This window comes from Protopterus annectens, chromosome 8.part0 (genome assembly GCF_019279795.1).
Source record: "Protopterus annectens isolate FY-2018-M chromosome 8.part0, PAN1.0, whole genome shotgun sequence".
Lineage (NCBI taxonomy): Eukaryota > Metazoa > Chordata > Ceratodontiformes > Protopteridae > Protopterus > Protopterus annectens.
This window is the reverse complement of record NC_056741.1, coordinates 472,492,444-472,511,772: the sequence shown is the minus strand read 5'-3', so window position 1 is coordinate 472,511,772 and position 19,329 is coordinate 472,492,444. Positions and strand designations below refer to the sequence as shown.

Here is a 19,329-nt window from a genome sequence, read left to right as displayed (position 1 = left end):
TCCTTGCGAGCTACACGCTGTAATGACCTAAACCTTGTCACCACAATAAGCAGGGGCATGCTGATTCCTGTCCCAGAGACTTCCTATACTCTGGAACAAGCTACCCATCTATGTCAAGCAAAGTTCCTCATTAGCACTCTTCAAGAAAAATCTTGAGTGGATGGGAAATAGGAAATACACCCTGGGGATCACTTCTGTGGCTGTGCTCGACAGGGGCACAGGAAATTAACTTTCTTGGGTGGCACAAGCCAGGGAACCTTGTTGGCTAGGCTTACTTAGGCCGGTAGCCTAGTACCTACCTATGAACCTATGGGAATTTTGCATATTTTTTTTAAAACACGTTGGCAGTTTCATAATCTGCAGTCAACTGAACAGGCAAGATTGCTAGAAAATATATATTCAAGTAAATGACATAAAGCCAGTAAAGCTCGGTGTGGAAAATGCAATTATCCATGTAGATACAAGCAAATGACTGGTAGAATTAAATGGAAACATGACTGTAGGCAGCTAATGCAGCGTTTAAATCTGTGGAATAAAAATTTGAAGTAGTACATTTATCAGACATAGTGTTTGGCTGCAGTAATGCTAGTCAAATTGGAATCAATTTTATAAGGTATTTTGAGGAGCATTAATTCCAAGTACCTTTCAGCAGTTGTGCGTGTTTTTGTGATACAAAGCTTTATTTACTTGTCTTGGTTTTATTATTCCCTTAATTTGGCAAAATGCTTGCAGCTGTTTGCTAGGCAGATTCACTTAAACTTTTATTGGCGGTATGTGGCATGTGTTAGGAGGTAAGCTACAGGGATAAGCTAGAAATGGCCGATGGACTATAAAATGTTGAATCTTTAAGGGATATGTCAAAAATCTAAAGACTATAGAGTAAGTGAAAGATGTTGCAGATGGTTAAGAGGTGATCTCTTCTGTGCCTATTTAGTTCTGTCTGGACCCAACACACACACACTTACATTTTTTCTCCATTTCTTTTTTTTTCCCCGTCTTGAAATGTCACAGCTGTAGAAGGCTGGATTCTTTTTGTGACTGGTGTCCATGAAGAAGCCACTGAAGAAGATATCCATGACAAGTTTGCTGAGCATGGTGAAATAAAAAACCTCCACTTGAACCTAGATCGAAGAACTGGATACCTGAAGGTAAACAGTGGGGGGATGGTGGGAAAGTGGAGCTTGAACTTTGGTACTTGACAGCTGGTAAATCCAAGTGGTCAGAAAAATAATCCTTGTGCTTAATGTTCCAAACCTGACTTAGTGTGCTGGACATAGTCATTTAATGTTTGTGTTTCTTGCATTGAAATGGTATGAATGCTTTTGTGTATTGTCAAGCCACCTCCTATTTGTATGCAAGGAGACAGTTGCATGCTACTTTGTGGGCTTACTTCCACATGTGAACAGTGTCGTCAGCCATGATCCCAGTAATATGTTGGAGCCCATGCATGCCATGTAGAGGATTCCTGCTGTAAAGGTCAATAAGGTATAGTAGATGAATAGCACTTCACTTTTTGCATTTCTTTTACTTTGCTTGGATACAATAACCAGCAGAGATTCTGCTTCCTGTGAAAAATTAGTGCATTTAAAGTTTAATCTAGAATGGCATTTGGGAGTATATAAAGCTGTCTGTCATTAGATCATTGTTGCTGTACTCTAGCTTATGAGATGTGTCCTTTCCAGGATTGGACATTTGGCCAGCTTCTAAAGCTGTAAGGTGCTTCTACATACCTGTACGACAGCTAGAACTCATACAAACTGCTATGAAAAACCAATAGCAGTCAAAAGTCAGAACTTCGTTGCTGTTGAAGCATCAACAAAATATTTGTTTAATTCTTTGGGTTTGGTGGTCAGCTAGATTTTGTCAGTGGGCAGATAAGAATCCCATTGTGGGCTTTCCTTTTTTGTGAGAAATGTCTGTTCTACTTTGATTAAAAGTGTTTATATGAAATATGGCAACCACACATCCTGTCTTTTTTGCTTTCAGATTATGCTTAGGAGAGGAACACTGTATCCACTACTGCTCAATTTGTATGCCTTTTACTCTTAGAAGCAGATGTAATTCTCCTATTACTTTTAATAAACCATCCTTTAAGGGTCCTTGCCTGTAGAGTCATGGGGTAGAGTTCTAGTTCCGCAGACATTTCTCCCTCCAATCCCTGAGAATCAAAAAGTATCTGGAAAGGCTGAGGTTGTTGTTCTAGCTTATCTTTGCTTTCAGCATGCATATCTGCTGCGGCTATATCAGAGCCGTCAGATAAATCTGTTGGCTTCTTTTGACTTTTATGGTATTGATTCTCATGAAGCTGCTAAGAGCAGGGAACCAGGCATGTCTTCCAGGGCCATTTGTATGTCTGCTTCATACAAGGGAAACTACCCTTGCCATTTATGGAGGAGAGGAGAGAGTGGTTATTTTTCCCTTATTTTCCGTTAGAGCCATACTGACTGAATTTTGATTGATGGGGAGCTGACTGTATATAAAGAGTGCTCCTTTTCAATAGACACTCGCAGGAAAAAGACACGCTCATTTTAATTGCTTTAGTTAAGGTAGTGAAGGAAGTGTGGTCTGTCTTTGCAACGGCTTATTTTGAAGCCTTTTAGTCATTAGTCTGAATCTTCTCAGCAATGTAAAAAGGCATACAAAGATCCCCTTTCCCATTCAGATCCTGATTTGGAGTCCGATGTCCAGGAAGTAGGCATGGATTGCATCTCCTAAGTTTCTACACCAGGTAACTAGGGACCTGAAACTAAGGAAAATATCTTCAGATTTTCCAGCTGACGAGTTATTTTCTGGCATCATTGACAGAATGAAGAAATTATTCTAGTGTTTTTATTTTCATTTGGCTGAAATTTTAATGGATTATAAAAATTAACTCCCCATGGCAATTAGCGTAGCAGCTATACTACATTCAGGTGTTTGAATGCACACTATGAACCTCGTCGATTTATTTTTCATTCATGTGTTGTGAATGTCATTTATTACTTTTCCTGGATTGTAACTTTTTTTCCACTATAGTGCCTGTCTGCTATGTGAATCAATACATTCTTTGTAAGTAATTTTGTGAACCTTTCTGTGAAATGTATTAATATTTATCTTTTATGTAATTTTGTGGAGCTTTTTCCTCCGGATCTCCACTGAAAATGGGCTCATACCAGGCCCAGTGGACTTTCCCTGTTAACAAATGCAATAAATATAATTATAAAGGAAAAATAACGGTGATGTGCAGAGCTATAGTAACTACAGAGGGATTGAATTGATCAGTCACAGCATGAAGTTATGGGAAAGAGTAGTGGAAGCTAGGATGATAAGGAACGTGATTAGTGAACAGCAGTATGGTTTAATGCCGGGAAAGAGCACTACACATGCGATGTTTGCTCGGTGTGTGTTGAAGTACAGAGAATGTTAGAAGAAGTTGCATTGTGTTTTTGTAGACTTGGAGAAAGCATATGATAGGGTGCCTAGAGAGGAGTTGTGGTATTGTATAAGGAAGTCAGGAGTGTCAGAAGTATGTAAGAGTGGTATAGGATATGTATGAGGGTAGTGTGACAGTGGTGAGTTCTGCAGTGGGAGTGACGGATGCATTTAAGGTGGAGGTGGGGTTACATCAAGGATCTGAGCCCTTTCTTATTTGCAATGGTGATGGACAGGTTGACAGACTAGATCAGACAAGAGTCCCAATGGACTAAGATGTTTGCAGATGACATTGTGATCTGTAGTGAGAGTAGGGAACAGGTGGAGACCCTGGAGAGGTGGAAGTATGCTCTAGAGAGGAGGAATGAAGGTCAGCAGGACTAAGACAGAGAATATATCTGTGAATGAGAGGGAGGATAGAAGAATGGTGAGGATGCAAGGAGTAGAGGTGGCGAAGGTGGACTAGTTTAAATACTTGGTCAGTAGTTCAGAGTAACAGTAAGTGTGGAAGAGAGGTGAAGGAGAGTACAGGCAGGATGGAGTGGGTGGAGAAGTGTCAGGAGTGATTTGTGACAGACTAGTACCTGTAAGAGTGAAAGGGAAGGTCTACAAGAGGGTAGTGAGACCAGCTATGTTATATTGGTTGGAGACAGTGGCATTGACAAAAAGGCAGGAGTTTGAGCTAGATGTGGCAGAGTTAAAGATGTTAAGATTTGCACTGGGTGTGACGAGGGTGGACAGGATTTAGGAATAAGTATATTAGAGGGTCAGCCCAGGTTGGAAGGTTTTGAAACAAAGCCAGAGAGGCAAGATTACGTTGGTTTGGACATGTGCTGAGGAGTAATGCTGAGTATATTGGGAAAAAGATGCTAAAGATGAAGCTACCAGGTAACAGGAAAAGAGGAAGGCCTAAGATAAGGTTTATGGATGTGGTGAGAGAGGACATGCAGGTGGTTGGTGTGACAGAGCTTGATGCAGAGGACAGGAAGAAATGGAAACGGGTGATCTGCTGTGGCGACCCCTAACAGGAACAGCCGAAAGAAGATGATAAAGGAAAAGTATGAAGTAAGCAATTTATGATCCAAAAAAGTTTTATAGGGATCTGGGAAACAAGGTAAAATGAATTGAAAGACCATAAAAAAAAAAAAAAATGGATGCATTTTGGAGAAATATTTATGATGTTCCTGTGGAACATAAAGGTGATAAATGGATAGAAGTAAAATAATTTCCAATGTACAGGCTATGAAATGGGATGAAGTAATGGCCAGAGAGATTGAAACAAAGTTAAGAAAAGCCTCTAACTGGAAAACCCCAAGCCCAGATGCAGTACCAGATTTCTGGCTAAAAGTATTGACATCTTTACACGAAGATTTAGCCATGAGGTGAGAACTGTTTACATGTGCACCTCAAGCAGACACCAGCCTGGCTAAGAGGAAAAACCATGCTCCGACTTAAGAGTGAACCTATAAGCTACCCTGAAAAACTGTAGACCAATAACTTGCCTTCCGATGACATATAAACTATACACTGAAATTGATGTCAACAGAGTTTATAGTCATTTAGAAAAAAAAACTCAATTATAGCAATAGAAGAAAAGAGTAATAAGAGTCATATGGAACAAAGGATCATTTGTAAGAATCTACGTATGGCATGGGTAGACTACAAAAAAGCATTTGACAGTATCCCACATTCATGGTTGAGTGCTTAAAAATGTAGAAGATGCACCCTACATTGATAAACTACATCACAGCAACAATAAGCCACTTTACAGTTAAGCTATGATAAAGAACAAATTATTCCAGGGATAAAAATCCAAAGGGGGGATATTCCAGAGTGACTGCTACTGCAGCTCTTTTGCCTTGCCTATAACCCATTAAGCTGTCTGCTTAGCACATTAGGTTATGGCTATAATTTGGCTCCTAGAAAGCAACAAAGTGTTAAGACTTCTCATCTTCTCTTTGTAGATTTAAAACGGTATAGCTGATCAGATGAGGAACTAAAAGCACAACTGCAAGTAGTCAAAACTTTTTCAGATGATACAAGAATGTCATTTGGTCTTGGTAAATGTGCAAAACAACCTTTTAAGCAGGAAAGATGCAGCACCAAAAAAACAAGTTTGGGACTAGAATGTGATTTAAAAGAACTTGAGAGTGTATAAATATTTGGGAAATTGATGAAGGATCAAAAATAAAATATGAACAAATGTGAAAACTCAGTAAGGGATATTTTAGAAAGGCTTAAATTAATCTTTAAAACAACTTTGACATCTAGGAACACAGTTCAAGCTATAAACCAGTTTGCTGTTCCTGTCCTAACTTAGTTTTGGAGTGATTGGCCCCAAAAGGTGTTGGATAGATAGGAAAACAAGGATGCTTCGTGCTCATCAAATGACTTTTAAAAATCTGTGCATACCTAGATTATATATTCCCTGTTCCGAAGCAGGTGTGGGCCTCCCCTGTTCCGAAGCAGGTGTGGGCCTCCCCTGTTCCGAAGCAGGTGTGGGCCTCCCCTGTTCCGAAGCAGGTGTGGGCCTCCCCTGTTCGAAGCAGGTGTGGGCCTCCCCTGTTCCGAAGCAGGTGTGGGCCTCCCCTGTTCCGAAGCAGGTGTGGGCCTCCCCTGTTCCGAAGCAGGTGTGGGCCTCCCCTGTTCCGAAGCAGGTGTGGGCCTCCTGTTCGAAGCAGGTGTGGGCCTCCCCTGTTCCGAAGCAGGTGTGGGCCTCCCCTGTTCCGAAGCAGGTGTGGGCCTCCCCTGTTCCGAAGCAGGTGTGGGCCTCCCCTGTTCCGAAGCAGGTGTGGGCCTGCATACATATCTGCTGACCTCAAGACCCAAACATAGTAAAAGTTTTGAAACGTGAGGAGAATAAATCTAAGATGACTTCCCTACTTAGTCAAGAAGAATAACTGCGTTAAGCAGGAATGGAAATCATACCACAGGTAGATTATAAAAATCGGGCAGCAACTGAATGTGCCAAAAAACAAAAGAATACAAGGTGAAGGATCCGATGAGACAGCAAGAAATGTGGAAAATGCATAAATGTATTTGCAAGTACAGAAAACTCCTGGAACAACCTCTTGTTGATCAGGAACAAATGCAGGAATGGTTAAGGAGAGGGGAATTCAAACCAAAAGATGAAAGGTTAATATTGGTGACCCAAGATAGTTGATTACATACATGTTGGTTTACAAAGTAAATTGCACAGGTGAGAGAAACTGATAAATGCAGGTTTTGTGAAACAGAATTGGAAACAGTTGCCCAGCTTGTTGCTGGTTGTGACCTACTAATGGCAGGAGGACTGTATATCGAAAGACATAGTAATGTGGCAAGACTGTTGCACTGGAGATTGTGCAAACACTGGAAGACTGAAGTAGCTGAAACACTGGAAACATGAGCCACAAAACATAGAAAATGAAGTTATCATATGAGATTACCCATTACCAACAGTTCAAAAAATAGATGCAAGAAAACCAGATATAGTAGTCCATGAAAAGACAAAAGTAGCATTGATCATTAAAATCGCCACAGCCAGTGACTAGTGTCTTACTTACAGAGATGGTCATAAAATATCTGGATTTGATCCCAGAAATAAGAGCAATATAGGATACCAAGACAGTTTAGTAGGAGCAAAAGGGTGTTGCGTAAAAGAATCTGCAATCTTATTTAGATATGCTATCGATTCATGTAACCCCATAAGAATTGCAGGAGTCTTCACTACAGGGCACATTGTGGGTGTTGCGGAGAGCACTTCTGGCTGATATCAAAGATTGAAACCATGCTAATTTCATGAACTTTAATCATACTTTGACTTAGGAATGGGGTCCATTCATGTCATGGTATTAGAATACCAAAAGATTTGGAGAAATTAAAAAGGGTCAGACCTCCCTGTTTCCTGCTATTCTGGATCAAATGCTGTTTCCGGGGATAAAGCCTGTCCCACCAGACTAAATAGGTTTCTACTTGAAAATTTTCTTATGCCAAAGGAGGGCATAAGAAGGCTAGACCTCTCATTTCTAAACCTGCACATTGAAACTCTTAAAGCTTTCTCTACAGTACCTCTCATTTCTCGTTCCAGTTTAATAACTGTAGACTTAAAAGATGCTTATGTTGTATTTCTCAAAGGCTTCAGATAAGAATTTCTGTGTCAGATTCACACCTTCAGTTTCCTGCTTTACTATTTAGGTTGTCAACACCAAGTGTTTAGGAAGTGTCTGGCAGTACTTAAATATTGGGTTACAGGGTATTCACATTTTCCTTTTTTAGATATTTGATTGCCTTATTTTTGCAGACTCATTTCTAAGATGTTAAGAATCTTTGTCAACAACCTTTTTCTCAACATGGCTTTTCAAGTAAATGTAGAAAAATCATCCCTCATTCTTTCTGACTGGGTAGTGTTTAAATTGCCTCCTAGATGCATCTCTCATGATGGCCTGCCTTCCTTCAGCACAAAGTGGAATTTTACAAAGACACTTTCTAACATTTTCCAAGCAATTTTTCTCAACAACCAGCTCCACCCAAGACCTTTTACAAATTTACAAGCCCAAGTCCAAAATAGGAGCCATTACATACAGCTACCATCCCTCTCTTGCTTGGGACAAACTCCCACAAGAAGTTAAATCACTTTAACATCCTAAAGTATTCAGACTAGCCACTAAAAAGTACTTAAAAAATCACTGGATTTGTATCTGTTCTTAGCCTTCTTGAATATACCTTCACTAAGTAACAAACCTAACTTCCTCTGTCTTGCCATCATTTCTTCTCTATACCAAAACATTTACAACTTAAACTAGTGTACTTCATCTTTGTTGACCGGGCTAGTCCAGCCTGGATACATATCCATTTTCAGCAGAGGCCCGGGGAGAAAAGCTCCTCGAGAGTACAAAACAATGTATGACGTTAATCAAATAAAAACAGTAAATAAATTCACAGTTTAACAAATAGAAGTACTATATACAATTTAGCTATTTTATGCAAAAAAGAACATATTGAAATAAATAGTTGGGTAAAAAATAAGTAAATAAGTACAGTACAGGAAGGAACATGCTAGAAAGAGGTGTGTTAACATAAGATACTAGAGTGACAAAGAGAGATATTAAGATATAAGAGATAGTCCAAATTAGTTGAAAGACAAGTTAAGCTTCTGGAATCCAGTATGCAGGTAGATTATGCAGACATTAAGATTTAGAAATTTAGTGAAAAGACAAGAGTTGTTAGTCTGGGTTAAGACAGGTGCATAGCCAATGTGTGTTAAGGTAGGATTTATGTGTGTGTATATATATATATATATATATATATATATATATATATATATATATATATATATATATAGATATATATATATATATATATAGATATATAGATATATATATAGATATATAGATATATATATGACTGTCCTAGAAGTTTTATTATGAATGATTTATTATGTTAACTGTGTTTGTAACTGTTGTATTTTTTGTTTTGGAGCTTTTCTCCCCGGGCCTCTGCTGAAAGAGCTTTTGCTCAGTCAGACAATCCCAGTTAAATGTAAAAATAAAATTAAAAATATTAGAATTCATAACCTTTACAATTGTCATGGTTCTGCTAGCTGAACTACGTACAAGAAAAATTCAGTGGTTCCTTAAATCAGTTTGGAGCCAGCACTATAGCACCCTCTATCCTCTCGGATTTCATTGCTGAGTTTTGTTGGTTGTAATTCTCTGAAGGGGGGGGGGGGTAAAAATTTAAATCTAAAGTAGTTAACTTCATTTGATCATCAACCTGTGGGTTTTGGATCTGACATGGATCTGAGCCGGCAGCTTTCCAAGCTAAGATCTGTGCTCCAAGCTCCTCCCCTTACCCATGCCACACTGCAACCTCCTTCCAACCCTCAGATCTTGTTTGCAGCAATTTCGCCAGGACATTATCTCTGATCTCCAGGCAGGTAGAGTAGGGTGGTTTTCCGCTGAGAAAAGTACCAAATAAAAGTAAACTTTGTGGTTTGGTTAGTGTAGGCCTCCCTTTCCTGCCTTTGCTGTGTGTGGTGTGACTGTGGGTAGGGCTTTAGTTAGCCTTATTTTTTGTTGTGGGGATTGAGATGTCAGACCCACAAAAGCAGACTTTCTCAAAATGCACAGTGTGACCATAAGTTGTCTCTGGCTGATGGTCACACTCTGCATTTTGTGTTTGGGGGTTCCCCACCTTTCTTCATGCTGCAAAATCTGTGCAGCCTTTAATCCATGTGCCCTCTGGGACCGCAGGACTAAGTTATTTTTTTGGCTGGGCTTCTCCCGGCAGAAGCTGTTTCTTCCTCTATGGCCATGGCTGTGGCTGTATCCGCTTCTGGTCCTCTTCCCCTGTCCTGGACTCTCACTCCTGGATCAAAACAGGGCGACAGAGGCCAGGAAGGAAAAGTATAGAGAGAGAGAGAGAGACAAGAGAAAAAGATGGGGGTAGTAAGAGACCAGCTGATCAGTCTGCTCTATCTGATCCTCCTATTAAAGTTGTCACTCCAGTTAAGATTTCTAAGCAGTCTTCACCTCTGCTTCGATGATCTAGATTTTCTCCGGAGTCGGAGGAGGTTTGGCCTGCTTTGAGGTCATCCATACATCGGCCTTCTCGGCCAGTGTCTGTGGCGTCCTCCAGATCTACAAGAAACCTCTCTGAGGCTGACATGGACCGGATGATAAGGTTTATACAGACTCAGTTGCAGATGGGAGTGTTGCTGGCTCCCTCTTCCACTGGAGTGGGAGTTCAGCACCAATGTTTGCACTGATAGCTCCTTTTCCAATCCATCCCCGGGTTTCAAAGTCCCTGGATTCGAGGAGCCCCGGAGTCAGGGGATCTGCACCGATGATTCCCCCAACCTCGACGCCGGCCATGCCCTACAGTATGTCTGATCTATGGATTCGGATTCGAGCTCTGAGCCGTGATTTGGGTATCTGATCCGGGGGGATGAGCGTCATCGGCTCAGTTATGGGCAGGACATACCATTCCTCTGGGTAAGTCTGTTCCGGGTTCGGCTCAGATCCGTTAGTCGGATCTGAGAGGCACAGTTTCTCATTCTTCTAGTTTTAGAGAAGCCATTTCCCTTTTGGCCTTCGTTGTGGAGGATAGAGACCATTCACTCTTTCCTCCGAGTCCGTCCCTGCTCTCCCTCGCTGCTGAATGTTTTCTGTCATCCTGTCCTCTTGGGGACTGCCAGTGTCTGATATGCCCCAGACTGTTCCCCTTTAGGAATATGAAGCTGTTTGTGAGCCCTTCCCAAGGAGATTTCTCACAAGTGCAAGAGGCACCTGGACATCCCCCCCCCCCCCCCCCGAGTCCCTCACAGAGGATACGAACTTGAGGAAGGGGAAGGCTCCCCCAGATCACCTCCTGAGGATGTCTCATTTGCAGACATAATCTAAATCCTCTGGGGAGGTTGTTCCACCCAAAAGCCTTCCTCTGGCAAGTCTGTATTCTTGGAAGTGTTCGTAGGCCCATCTACCTCTTGGGTGCCCCCCCCCCCCCCCCAGCTGATCCTCTGGTAGACCTCATTGCCACCAGAGCTTGGAAGGAGCCGGACACTGTAGAACCTATTCTAAAAAGGCCAGACAAGATTTTGACCCTCCTATGGATAAGCCTGCATGGAGTAAGGTATGTTTTTCGTATTTCACTGTTGCAGTCATTACATTTGGGGTTTTCTGCTTGCAGTAGCCCTCAGTCTGCCTGATTAAAAGTCTTGGGTCCTGTGTTGGTTGCTGTCCCTTCTTCCATGACGTCAGGGGCATAAAACATGCAGCTGACGCCATTACATTAGTCTTTTTTGCCGAGTGGTAGCAGAAGCAGTTCGCAAGTGCTGGTCGGCTGACTCCTGAAATTTTCGTTTTCGAGTTTCAGAACTGAAGTCCAACTAAAGCTAAGTACCCCGCTGGGGAAACTTTCTTGCTCCTTACCCGATATCAGTAAAAGTTAATAACTGCATTACTTGTGGAAAGCAAATATATCAAAGATTTTCATTCAGACTGTATTCCTTGCCTAAGCCCTGACCACGATGTACCTTGCTGTAGGTTTTGTGCTTTATTTAATCAGCGCACTATCGATATATTTTCGCCTCTATTTCAGTTATTATTTTAATTATCCAGAAATGTCTGTTGGCCATCTTGACTACTGGGATTCCGAAAAAACGCAGAGAGACAGGCTGCCGAGGTCCAAAACTGCCGACAACGCCGCTTCTAAGCCAGTTCGCCGGTACTCTGGCACTTTCGCAGCGCATGATACCGGCTACCTCTGATTCGCAGGCCTCTGATACCCATTCGGAGTCTGGTATGCCGTGAGATGCTTCAACTATGGAACCTGCGGATGTCTCTACCTTGGATGGGTCCAGAGCCGCTGTGCAGGCACTGTCTTCTGAGGGTGTATTCAGGCCTATGGACTTGCATATTAAACAGAGGCCTCCTTTCTTCACTTGGGTCTAAATCTCAGACCATGCCTAAAAAAACGACGCCCAGGCCACATGCTCTGGCCTCTATGCCTAAAAACAAATAAGAATGGCTGAAGATTTAAAAAAACTAATCAGGGGCAGCCAACCCCCCCCCCCCCTTTCTAAGAGGCCTAGGATTGAAGTTGTTTATGAATCTTCTGACCAGGATTCTGTTTTTTCTGATTCTTCTGATCTGGATTTGCCCTTCTCTACTTATGAGGATTCTGATGCAGAGGACTCCATTCCCTCTGCTTCCCCTCCAGAGGATTTTTCTTTTTGGGACACCCTACATACTCCAAGGGAACATTTCCACTGGGAAAGCCAGGATTTTTCTGATTCAAAAAAAGTGGCTTGGGGATTTCTTACTCCTACCTCAGCATAGGCCTTTAGCTATTCCTCCTGTACTAGACATTGTTGATGCTTTTACGGAATCTAGTTTGGCCCCTGATTCTTTGCCTCCTGCTCCCAGAAAACCTGACCGATATGACAGGGTTCCTGAGTTCATTTTTAAAAATCCTATTGCTGATCCAGAGACTATTTCACAGGGGTCCAAGGGCATTAAGGCTTCTACTGCTAAAAATCCTACCCCTTCTGATAGAGACTCCAGGGCGCTGGATCGATTGGGAAAGGTTTACACTTCTGCAACCTTGGCCATTAGGGCTTTAAACTGCCAGTTTCGTAGCAGCAGCATGTTATTGGATTGCTTAAACAGAAAATGATTCCTGACTGTGTGGAAAATAAAGAATTACAGGATTTAATGCATTCTGCTGAACAAATTGGAAAACCTACTTTGCAATGTGGTTTTGATTCATCAGAGGCCTCTTGCAGGGCTGCTGTTACTGGGTCTGTGCCCAGAAGGCATGCTTGGTTAAAGGAGCAATCTTTGCCTGATCATGTTAAAGCAAAATTGTTGGTTGCTCCCTTAAATCAGGACCGCCTGTTTGGCAACTAGGCTGAGGAAGTTCCTAAAAAGATGGAAGGTAAAGCTAAATCTATGCTAACTGTTAAAAGATTTCTTACAAGTTCAGCCTCCTAGATTTAGTAGGCACTGGTCCTCTAAGAATTGGTCCTTTCCAGCCCCTTCCAGGTCTTCTCAAGCCAAACCCAGACACAGCAAAAGCCCCAGGTGTCAGTCCCAGGGGACACACAGGACTAAGCAGTGGGGGCCTCCACTTCCAAATCTGGGAGCAATAAGACTCCCCTTATGACAAACTGTCTCAATGACTTCCGTTTAAAATTTCCAAGCACTTAACTGACTGCCCCTTTGGGGGGAAAGATTGCTCTTCATGCAAAGAACTGGGAACTCATTACCCAGGACAAATGGGTTTTAAATAGTGTCCAGGGATACAGATTTCACTTCCACACATTGCCAACACCAAGCGGGTGGCCGGACCTACCCCCAAATCAGTGGGCAGAGGTTCAAAAAAAAAGTACTTTCTCTCAAGCATGGGCTATTCAACTGGTACCGGAAGAGGAAAAGGTTCAAGGTTTCTACTCTCTAGACTTTTCCTGGTACCCAGAAAAGCCAATTCATGACGTCTTATCCTGGACCTGTCTTCTCTAAACACAGTTTTGGAAATTCCAAAATAGATGCAGACTCTTCACAAATTACTTCCTATGCTAGAGCAAGGATGCCTGGTTGGCAAGACTAGATTTAAAAGAAGCATGCCTGCACATCCCAATCAGTGAAATCTTGCAGAAGCTACCTACACTTCAAAGCAGGCTACACACACTATCAGTTCTCTGCACTGCCGCTTTGCTTATCTACTGCGCCCAGGGTATTCAAAGTGCCTGGCTCCTGTCCTTGCATTTTGCAGGCAAAGAAATATTCAAATATACCCATACTTGGACAATTGTCTAATTCAGGCAGAAAGCCAGGACATACGTTTGACGCATCTGGCCTTTGTACAAAGGGTTCTAACTTGTCTGGGGTACACCATAAACGAAAAGAAATCACACCTAGTACCCTGTCAACAAATTATATTCCTGATGGCTTACCTCACGCCAGAGAAATTCATTTGACAACCTTCAAACAAGTGGCCACAAAAACTCTTATCTGCAAGACAAATACTGCAAGCCTTTGGGTTCATGGCCTTCTGCATTCTTCTAATTACATATGCATGACTGCATGTGAGGAAACTACAGTGGTATTTAAAAAGCTTCTGGTGTCAACATTTTCAGGATCTAGAAGCAATGATTCCTATCATACCTTGCCTATGCCTAGCATTCCTTTGGTGGGGTCAGAGGCCTGCCACCAAAACAAAGGATTACCCTTCACACCACCCACTGCTGCCCAAACCCTAACAGACGCACCAGACTAAGCATGGGGGGCTCACCTGGTAGAGAAGTGCATTCAGGGCAGATGGAACCCAAGTCAAATGCACCTGCATATCAATCAAAAAGAAATGTTAGCTGTGCAGAATGATCTGACAGCCTTCAAGGGCCACATTCTTCCAGGACAACTTGTGGTAAAGACTGACAACAAAACTGTTATGTGGTACATAAACAAGCAGGGGGGAACACATTCTTACCCCCTCTGCAGACTAGCCATGGCATTGTGGAACGCAGCCTTGAGCTACCAAGTGCACCTACAAGGTCAATTCCTGCCAAGAAAATTAAGTACACTGGCAGACGGACTAAGCAGAAACCTCATGGACCCACACGAGTGGAAACTGGAACCAAGAATTTTCAGCATGTTGACAAGCAAATGGGGGAACCCAGATATAGACCTGTCTGCTTCTCCCCAGAACCACCAATTGGACAAATTTTGCACAAGGACACCCCACAAGCAAGCCTGGAAAGTGGATGCTTTGTCCTATCAGTTTATGCCCCCCCCCCCGCCTCTGCTCTCCAAAGTACTACTAAAAAATCAAACAGGACAAACTAAGGATGATTTTGATTGCTCCAGACTGGCCACGCCAACACTGGTACCCACTCCTACACAGTGTGCCATGGTTATCCCCATGGCACCTGCCTCAGACTCCTTCCCTGTTGTCTCAGCAAGAGAACCAGATTCTGCACCCTCTGCTTCTAACGCTGAACCTTGCAGCCAGGCTAATTACATAATCTCTCTCCGCTACCATCACTCAGTAAACCTGTGATGGATATCATTTTAGAGGCAAGGAGGCCTAGTACTAGAAAACCTTGTGCTGAAAAATAGAAAAGATTCTGTGCTGGAACCAGTCTCAATGGATGAGCACAAGAGCGCCCAGTTTACCTCAAATTCTACAATACTTAACTGAGATGCTTCACAAGGGCCTGTCTTTTTCTTCAATTAAGATCCACGCCTCAGCTATTTCGGCTTATTGTAACACAGAACCTCCCCTCTTCTCTCATCCACTGCTCAAGCAGTTCCTCAGAGGGGCCAAAAATTTGAGACACCCAGGAAACCTCCAACCCCAGCCTGGGACCTTAACTTTGTTTTGGAGAAACTCACTCTACCTCCTTTCGGGCCAGCTGCTACTGCAGACTTAAAATTTATTTCTTGGAAAACCGTTTTCCTTTTAGCAATCACTTCAGCTAGAAAGGGTATCTGAATTACTGGCCCTTATGGCAGTGGAGCCTTTCATCCTCTTTCATGCGGACAGGGTGTCCCTCAGAACCAATCCATCCTTCATGCCCAAGGTGGAATCCAGTGTGGCTTTTAATCAGTCCATTCATTTGCTAACCACCTTTCCCAATCCACGGAACGAAGGGGAACGGATACTGCATTCCTTAGATGTGCGCAGGCAACTCAGATTCTACTTGGACAGGACTAAGCCTCAAAGGAAATCTGAACTGGTAGCATTTGCTGCAGGGGCAGAGGGGAAGGCTATTTCAAAGCAAACCATTTCTAAATGGATAGGCCATTGCATTAATTTCTGCTATATGCACCATGGAAAACCTATCCCCAAGGGGATCAGACCTCACGCCACCAGGGCTGCATCTATCTCTACAGCCTTTCTCAGAGGCGTCCCTACCAGGGACATTCTAGAAGCTGCTACCTGGAGTTCTATACATACTTTCACCAAGAATTATCATCTGCCAATTTTCTCTAAATCCAGAGCTGGTTTTGCCACTGCAGTCTTGCAGGGCCTTGTAGCTGCTCCTAATGCTATCTAAATTCCTCATCCCAACCTTAGCTTTGGGAATGTACCCAAATGTTATGACTGCAACAGTGAAACAAACATAGTACAGTTGTGTACACTTACCATAAATGTAGATGTTCGAGTGTATTTACTGTTGCAGTCCTGGTTACCCTTCCTCCAGCCTCCTAACTACTTTTGGTTGTATCTCTACTTTCTTTTACTATGCTTAACAGCCTTTTTGGTGTATTTGTTTTTTTTGTTGGAGGTATATCATTGTACTTTTATATTTAATTGCTCCCAATTAGGGGGGCACCTGACCTCTGGGGCAAGAAACACTGATGGTGTCGGTTGCATGTTTTATACCCCTGACGACTTGACATCATGGAAAGAAGGAACAGCAGCCGATGCAGGACCCAAGACTTTGTTAATCAGGCCGACTGAGGGCTACCTGCAAGCAGATAACCCAAATGTAATGACTGCAACAGTGAATACACTCTAACATCTACATTTATGGTAAGTATACACAACTGTACTTTCCCCAGTTGATGCCACCGTGGAGGTGGCCACTAAAAAGGAACTGGCTCAGTTCCTCAGTCCATCCTCCAGACTAGGAGTTTAGGTCAATGGATTGACTCTGAAAGCGGACGTATGTTTCAGCTACCTTTGCCATAAGGGCACTGAACTACATGGCCCACGAGATCAGACTTTAGTGCGACCTTGTGAAAGAGTACAGAGTCTCCCTCTGAGTCCATTTTGGCCGAGGATAAACATTCATTCTCTGCATGTATGGCCACTCAAGTCAAAAAAACAAGTAATCTCCATTGTATCCCCGAAGTCTCTAAACAACCCACTAAAGTATAGTGGGTCTAAAAACAAAACAGTGCAAGAAACTCCTCTGTGTGGAAGATTTTCAGTCCATATATTTCTAGTTAATCACTATATAATCAGATCAGACAATAGTAGTAGAAGTAGCGAACGTAAACTCGTCAAGTCAAAAAGTAATCATAGAAAATATATAATTCTACAGCATTACTAAGTATTCGAAAGTAATCCAAGCAAGGCAGGCAGTCTGTTTCCAGTCAAAAATCCTTTAAGTACACAGACAAGCGATCCAAGTAAAACAGAGTAATTTCCTCAAGCTTTCTAAATATACTTTTTATCAGGCATGGGAGTGGTTTATTGTGCTGTAAAACAGTGTTATTGGTACACATGTTACATTCACATACCTTCCCCCATCAGTGTGACATTAGAGCTGGTCCTGCCCTACCTAGTAGCTGTCATAGTAATATATAGCCCTAATGTACTTTAATGGTATGTCTTATTTAACCAAATTATTAAGTAGATTAGTAAGTCTGTGATTTTATATACAAGGCAATATACTACATGGCTGGAAATATATAAACCTTAGTTCATTTTGCGATCAAAAATTATATATAAATATATACATATATAATTTGCATGAAAAATCAGTTTCTATTCATAACCTATTGTTAAAGATCGCTTTCGTCCTTCTAGACTTCAGGTTTGTGTACAAGAACCCTAAAAACCTATATAATTGTATAATTAGTTAGTATTGTTATTACCAACATTTTGAATAAAGTTGGAAGAAAAAAAAAAAAAAAAAAAAAAAATATATATATATATATATATATATATATATATATATATATATATATATATGGAAATAAAATATACACTTAAATTTCAAATGATTTAAAATGGTTTTTAAAACCAATTTGTAGAAAAAAATAAAATACAATTAGTCATGTAAACAAAGTGGCAATTTTCTAAGTTCCAGTGCACTTTTAATTGAACAGTAGTAGTTTAGTCCAAGCTTTCTAAAAGAGTTTAGCTTTAATTGCCACAAGTTCATGTTTCTCCAGAATATTCGGGATGTCTCCTTCAAGATCACCCATGTCTATGCAATCCAGGATCTGGAACTTAAAACCTGTGTGTCTTTTGTGAAGAGAAAGGTGTTTGGCTAGTGCATTATTTTTACATCCAGAGCGGATTTCTGACAGATGACATGAAATCCTTCGCTTGAGTTTATTTACAGTCTTGCCCACATAGAATGCATCACATTCATTGCACTGTGCCCTGTAAATTACCTTTTTAGTGTTAGTCGCCCCCTGCACTGGTTTTAATGATCTTCTTTAAGGGCAATAAAAACTATCACCTTGCTGTATAAATAAACAAAATGTACAATTAGTTTCACATCTTTTAGTGCTTTTCTCACATGGTCTAGGTTTAAATTCAACAAAACTTCTAATATTCCTGGCCTTCCTATAAACAAATGATGGGGCTTCACCTAAGATGTTAATCAGAAAAGGGTTTCCTGTGACAATTTTATTTTTATTTTTATTTTATTTTACATTTGTTAACCGGGCTAGTCTGGCTGGATGCATGTCCATTTTCAGCAGAGGCCCGAGGAGAAAAGCTCCATTAACATACTAGTAGCTAACAGTGGCAAACAATCAAAAAAATTCAAACAATCAATAAATTCAAACAATCAGACACAAATGCAAAAGCAAACGGCAAATAAACCTAATGTAGAAAACAAGTAAGCAGATTAGGAACAGTTATTCTGTAATATAAAAAAAAATTCAGAGGTAGTTGAACAAGAGATAAACATTGGAGAGGCAGTCTTGCAATGAATTAATAGTTAGGGTGAGACACAATGTCCCAGTTTTCTTCAGTAATATTTTTGATACTGTGATAATCCAAAGTGTATGTCAGGATGCAGCTATTTTTGTATTTGTTATTCTCTGGAATTAACATTTTTCTACTGGGGCGGTTGAGTGAAGGTGCTTCAGTCCTTTTTAGTTCTATAATGGGTTCCAGGATGTTTAACATCTGACTTTCATAGCCTCTCACTAGAAAATCATTCTCGAAGTTGTTCAGGTTTCTCAAAAATGGTTCCATCTCTGTGGTAATTCGAGCTAATCTGTAGCCTTGGGATTTCACTACATTATATTTGTTTTTTGTAGGATGTAGACTTTTACTGTGGAGTAATAAGTTAACCCTCAGTTTTCTGAATAGATCAGTGGTGATTCTGTTATTGTTCTTGTCCTTGGAAATCTGCATATTTAAGAAAGTGGGTGAAGTACAGCTATGGGAAAGAGGTAAACTTCAGGAAGGGGGTTGTTTGATTGAGGTAAGTGATAAAATCTCCAAGCAGCAAGGTGTCACCTTCCCACACAATAAAGACATAGTCAATAAAACGTAAATAGCATGCGATATGCTGCATGTAGTCTGTGTTGTTTAACACAAAGTCCTCCTCCCATTTGCCCAGGGCTATGTTAGCTATGCTGGGAGCCATGGCAGCCCCCATTGCTATACCAGTTTTTTGTTTGTAGTGTTTGCCATTGAAAGTAAAGAAATTGAAGTCCAGTACAAGATTAATGAGCTTGCTTC

The 19,329-nt window shown here is 41.4% G+C and overlaps 1 protein-coding gene across 2 annotated transcripts in view; it reads left to right on the top strand.

Annotated features, from left to right (window-relative positions):
* Positions 1 to 19,329, top strand: part of RBM8A (RNA binding motif protein 8A) — a 267,421-nt gene that overhangs the window by 129,909 nt on the left and 118,183 nt on the right. For both annotated transcript variants that reach the window (XM_044079997.1, XM_044079996.1), the window contains one exon: positions 1,012 to 1,148. In XM_044079997.1, coding sequence (XP_043935932.1) covers positions 1,012 to 1,148 — 137 coding nt within the window. The remainder of the gene's footprint in view (positions 1 to 1,011; positions 1,149 to 19,329) is intronic.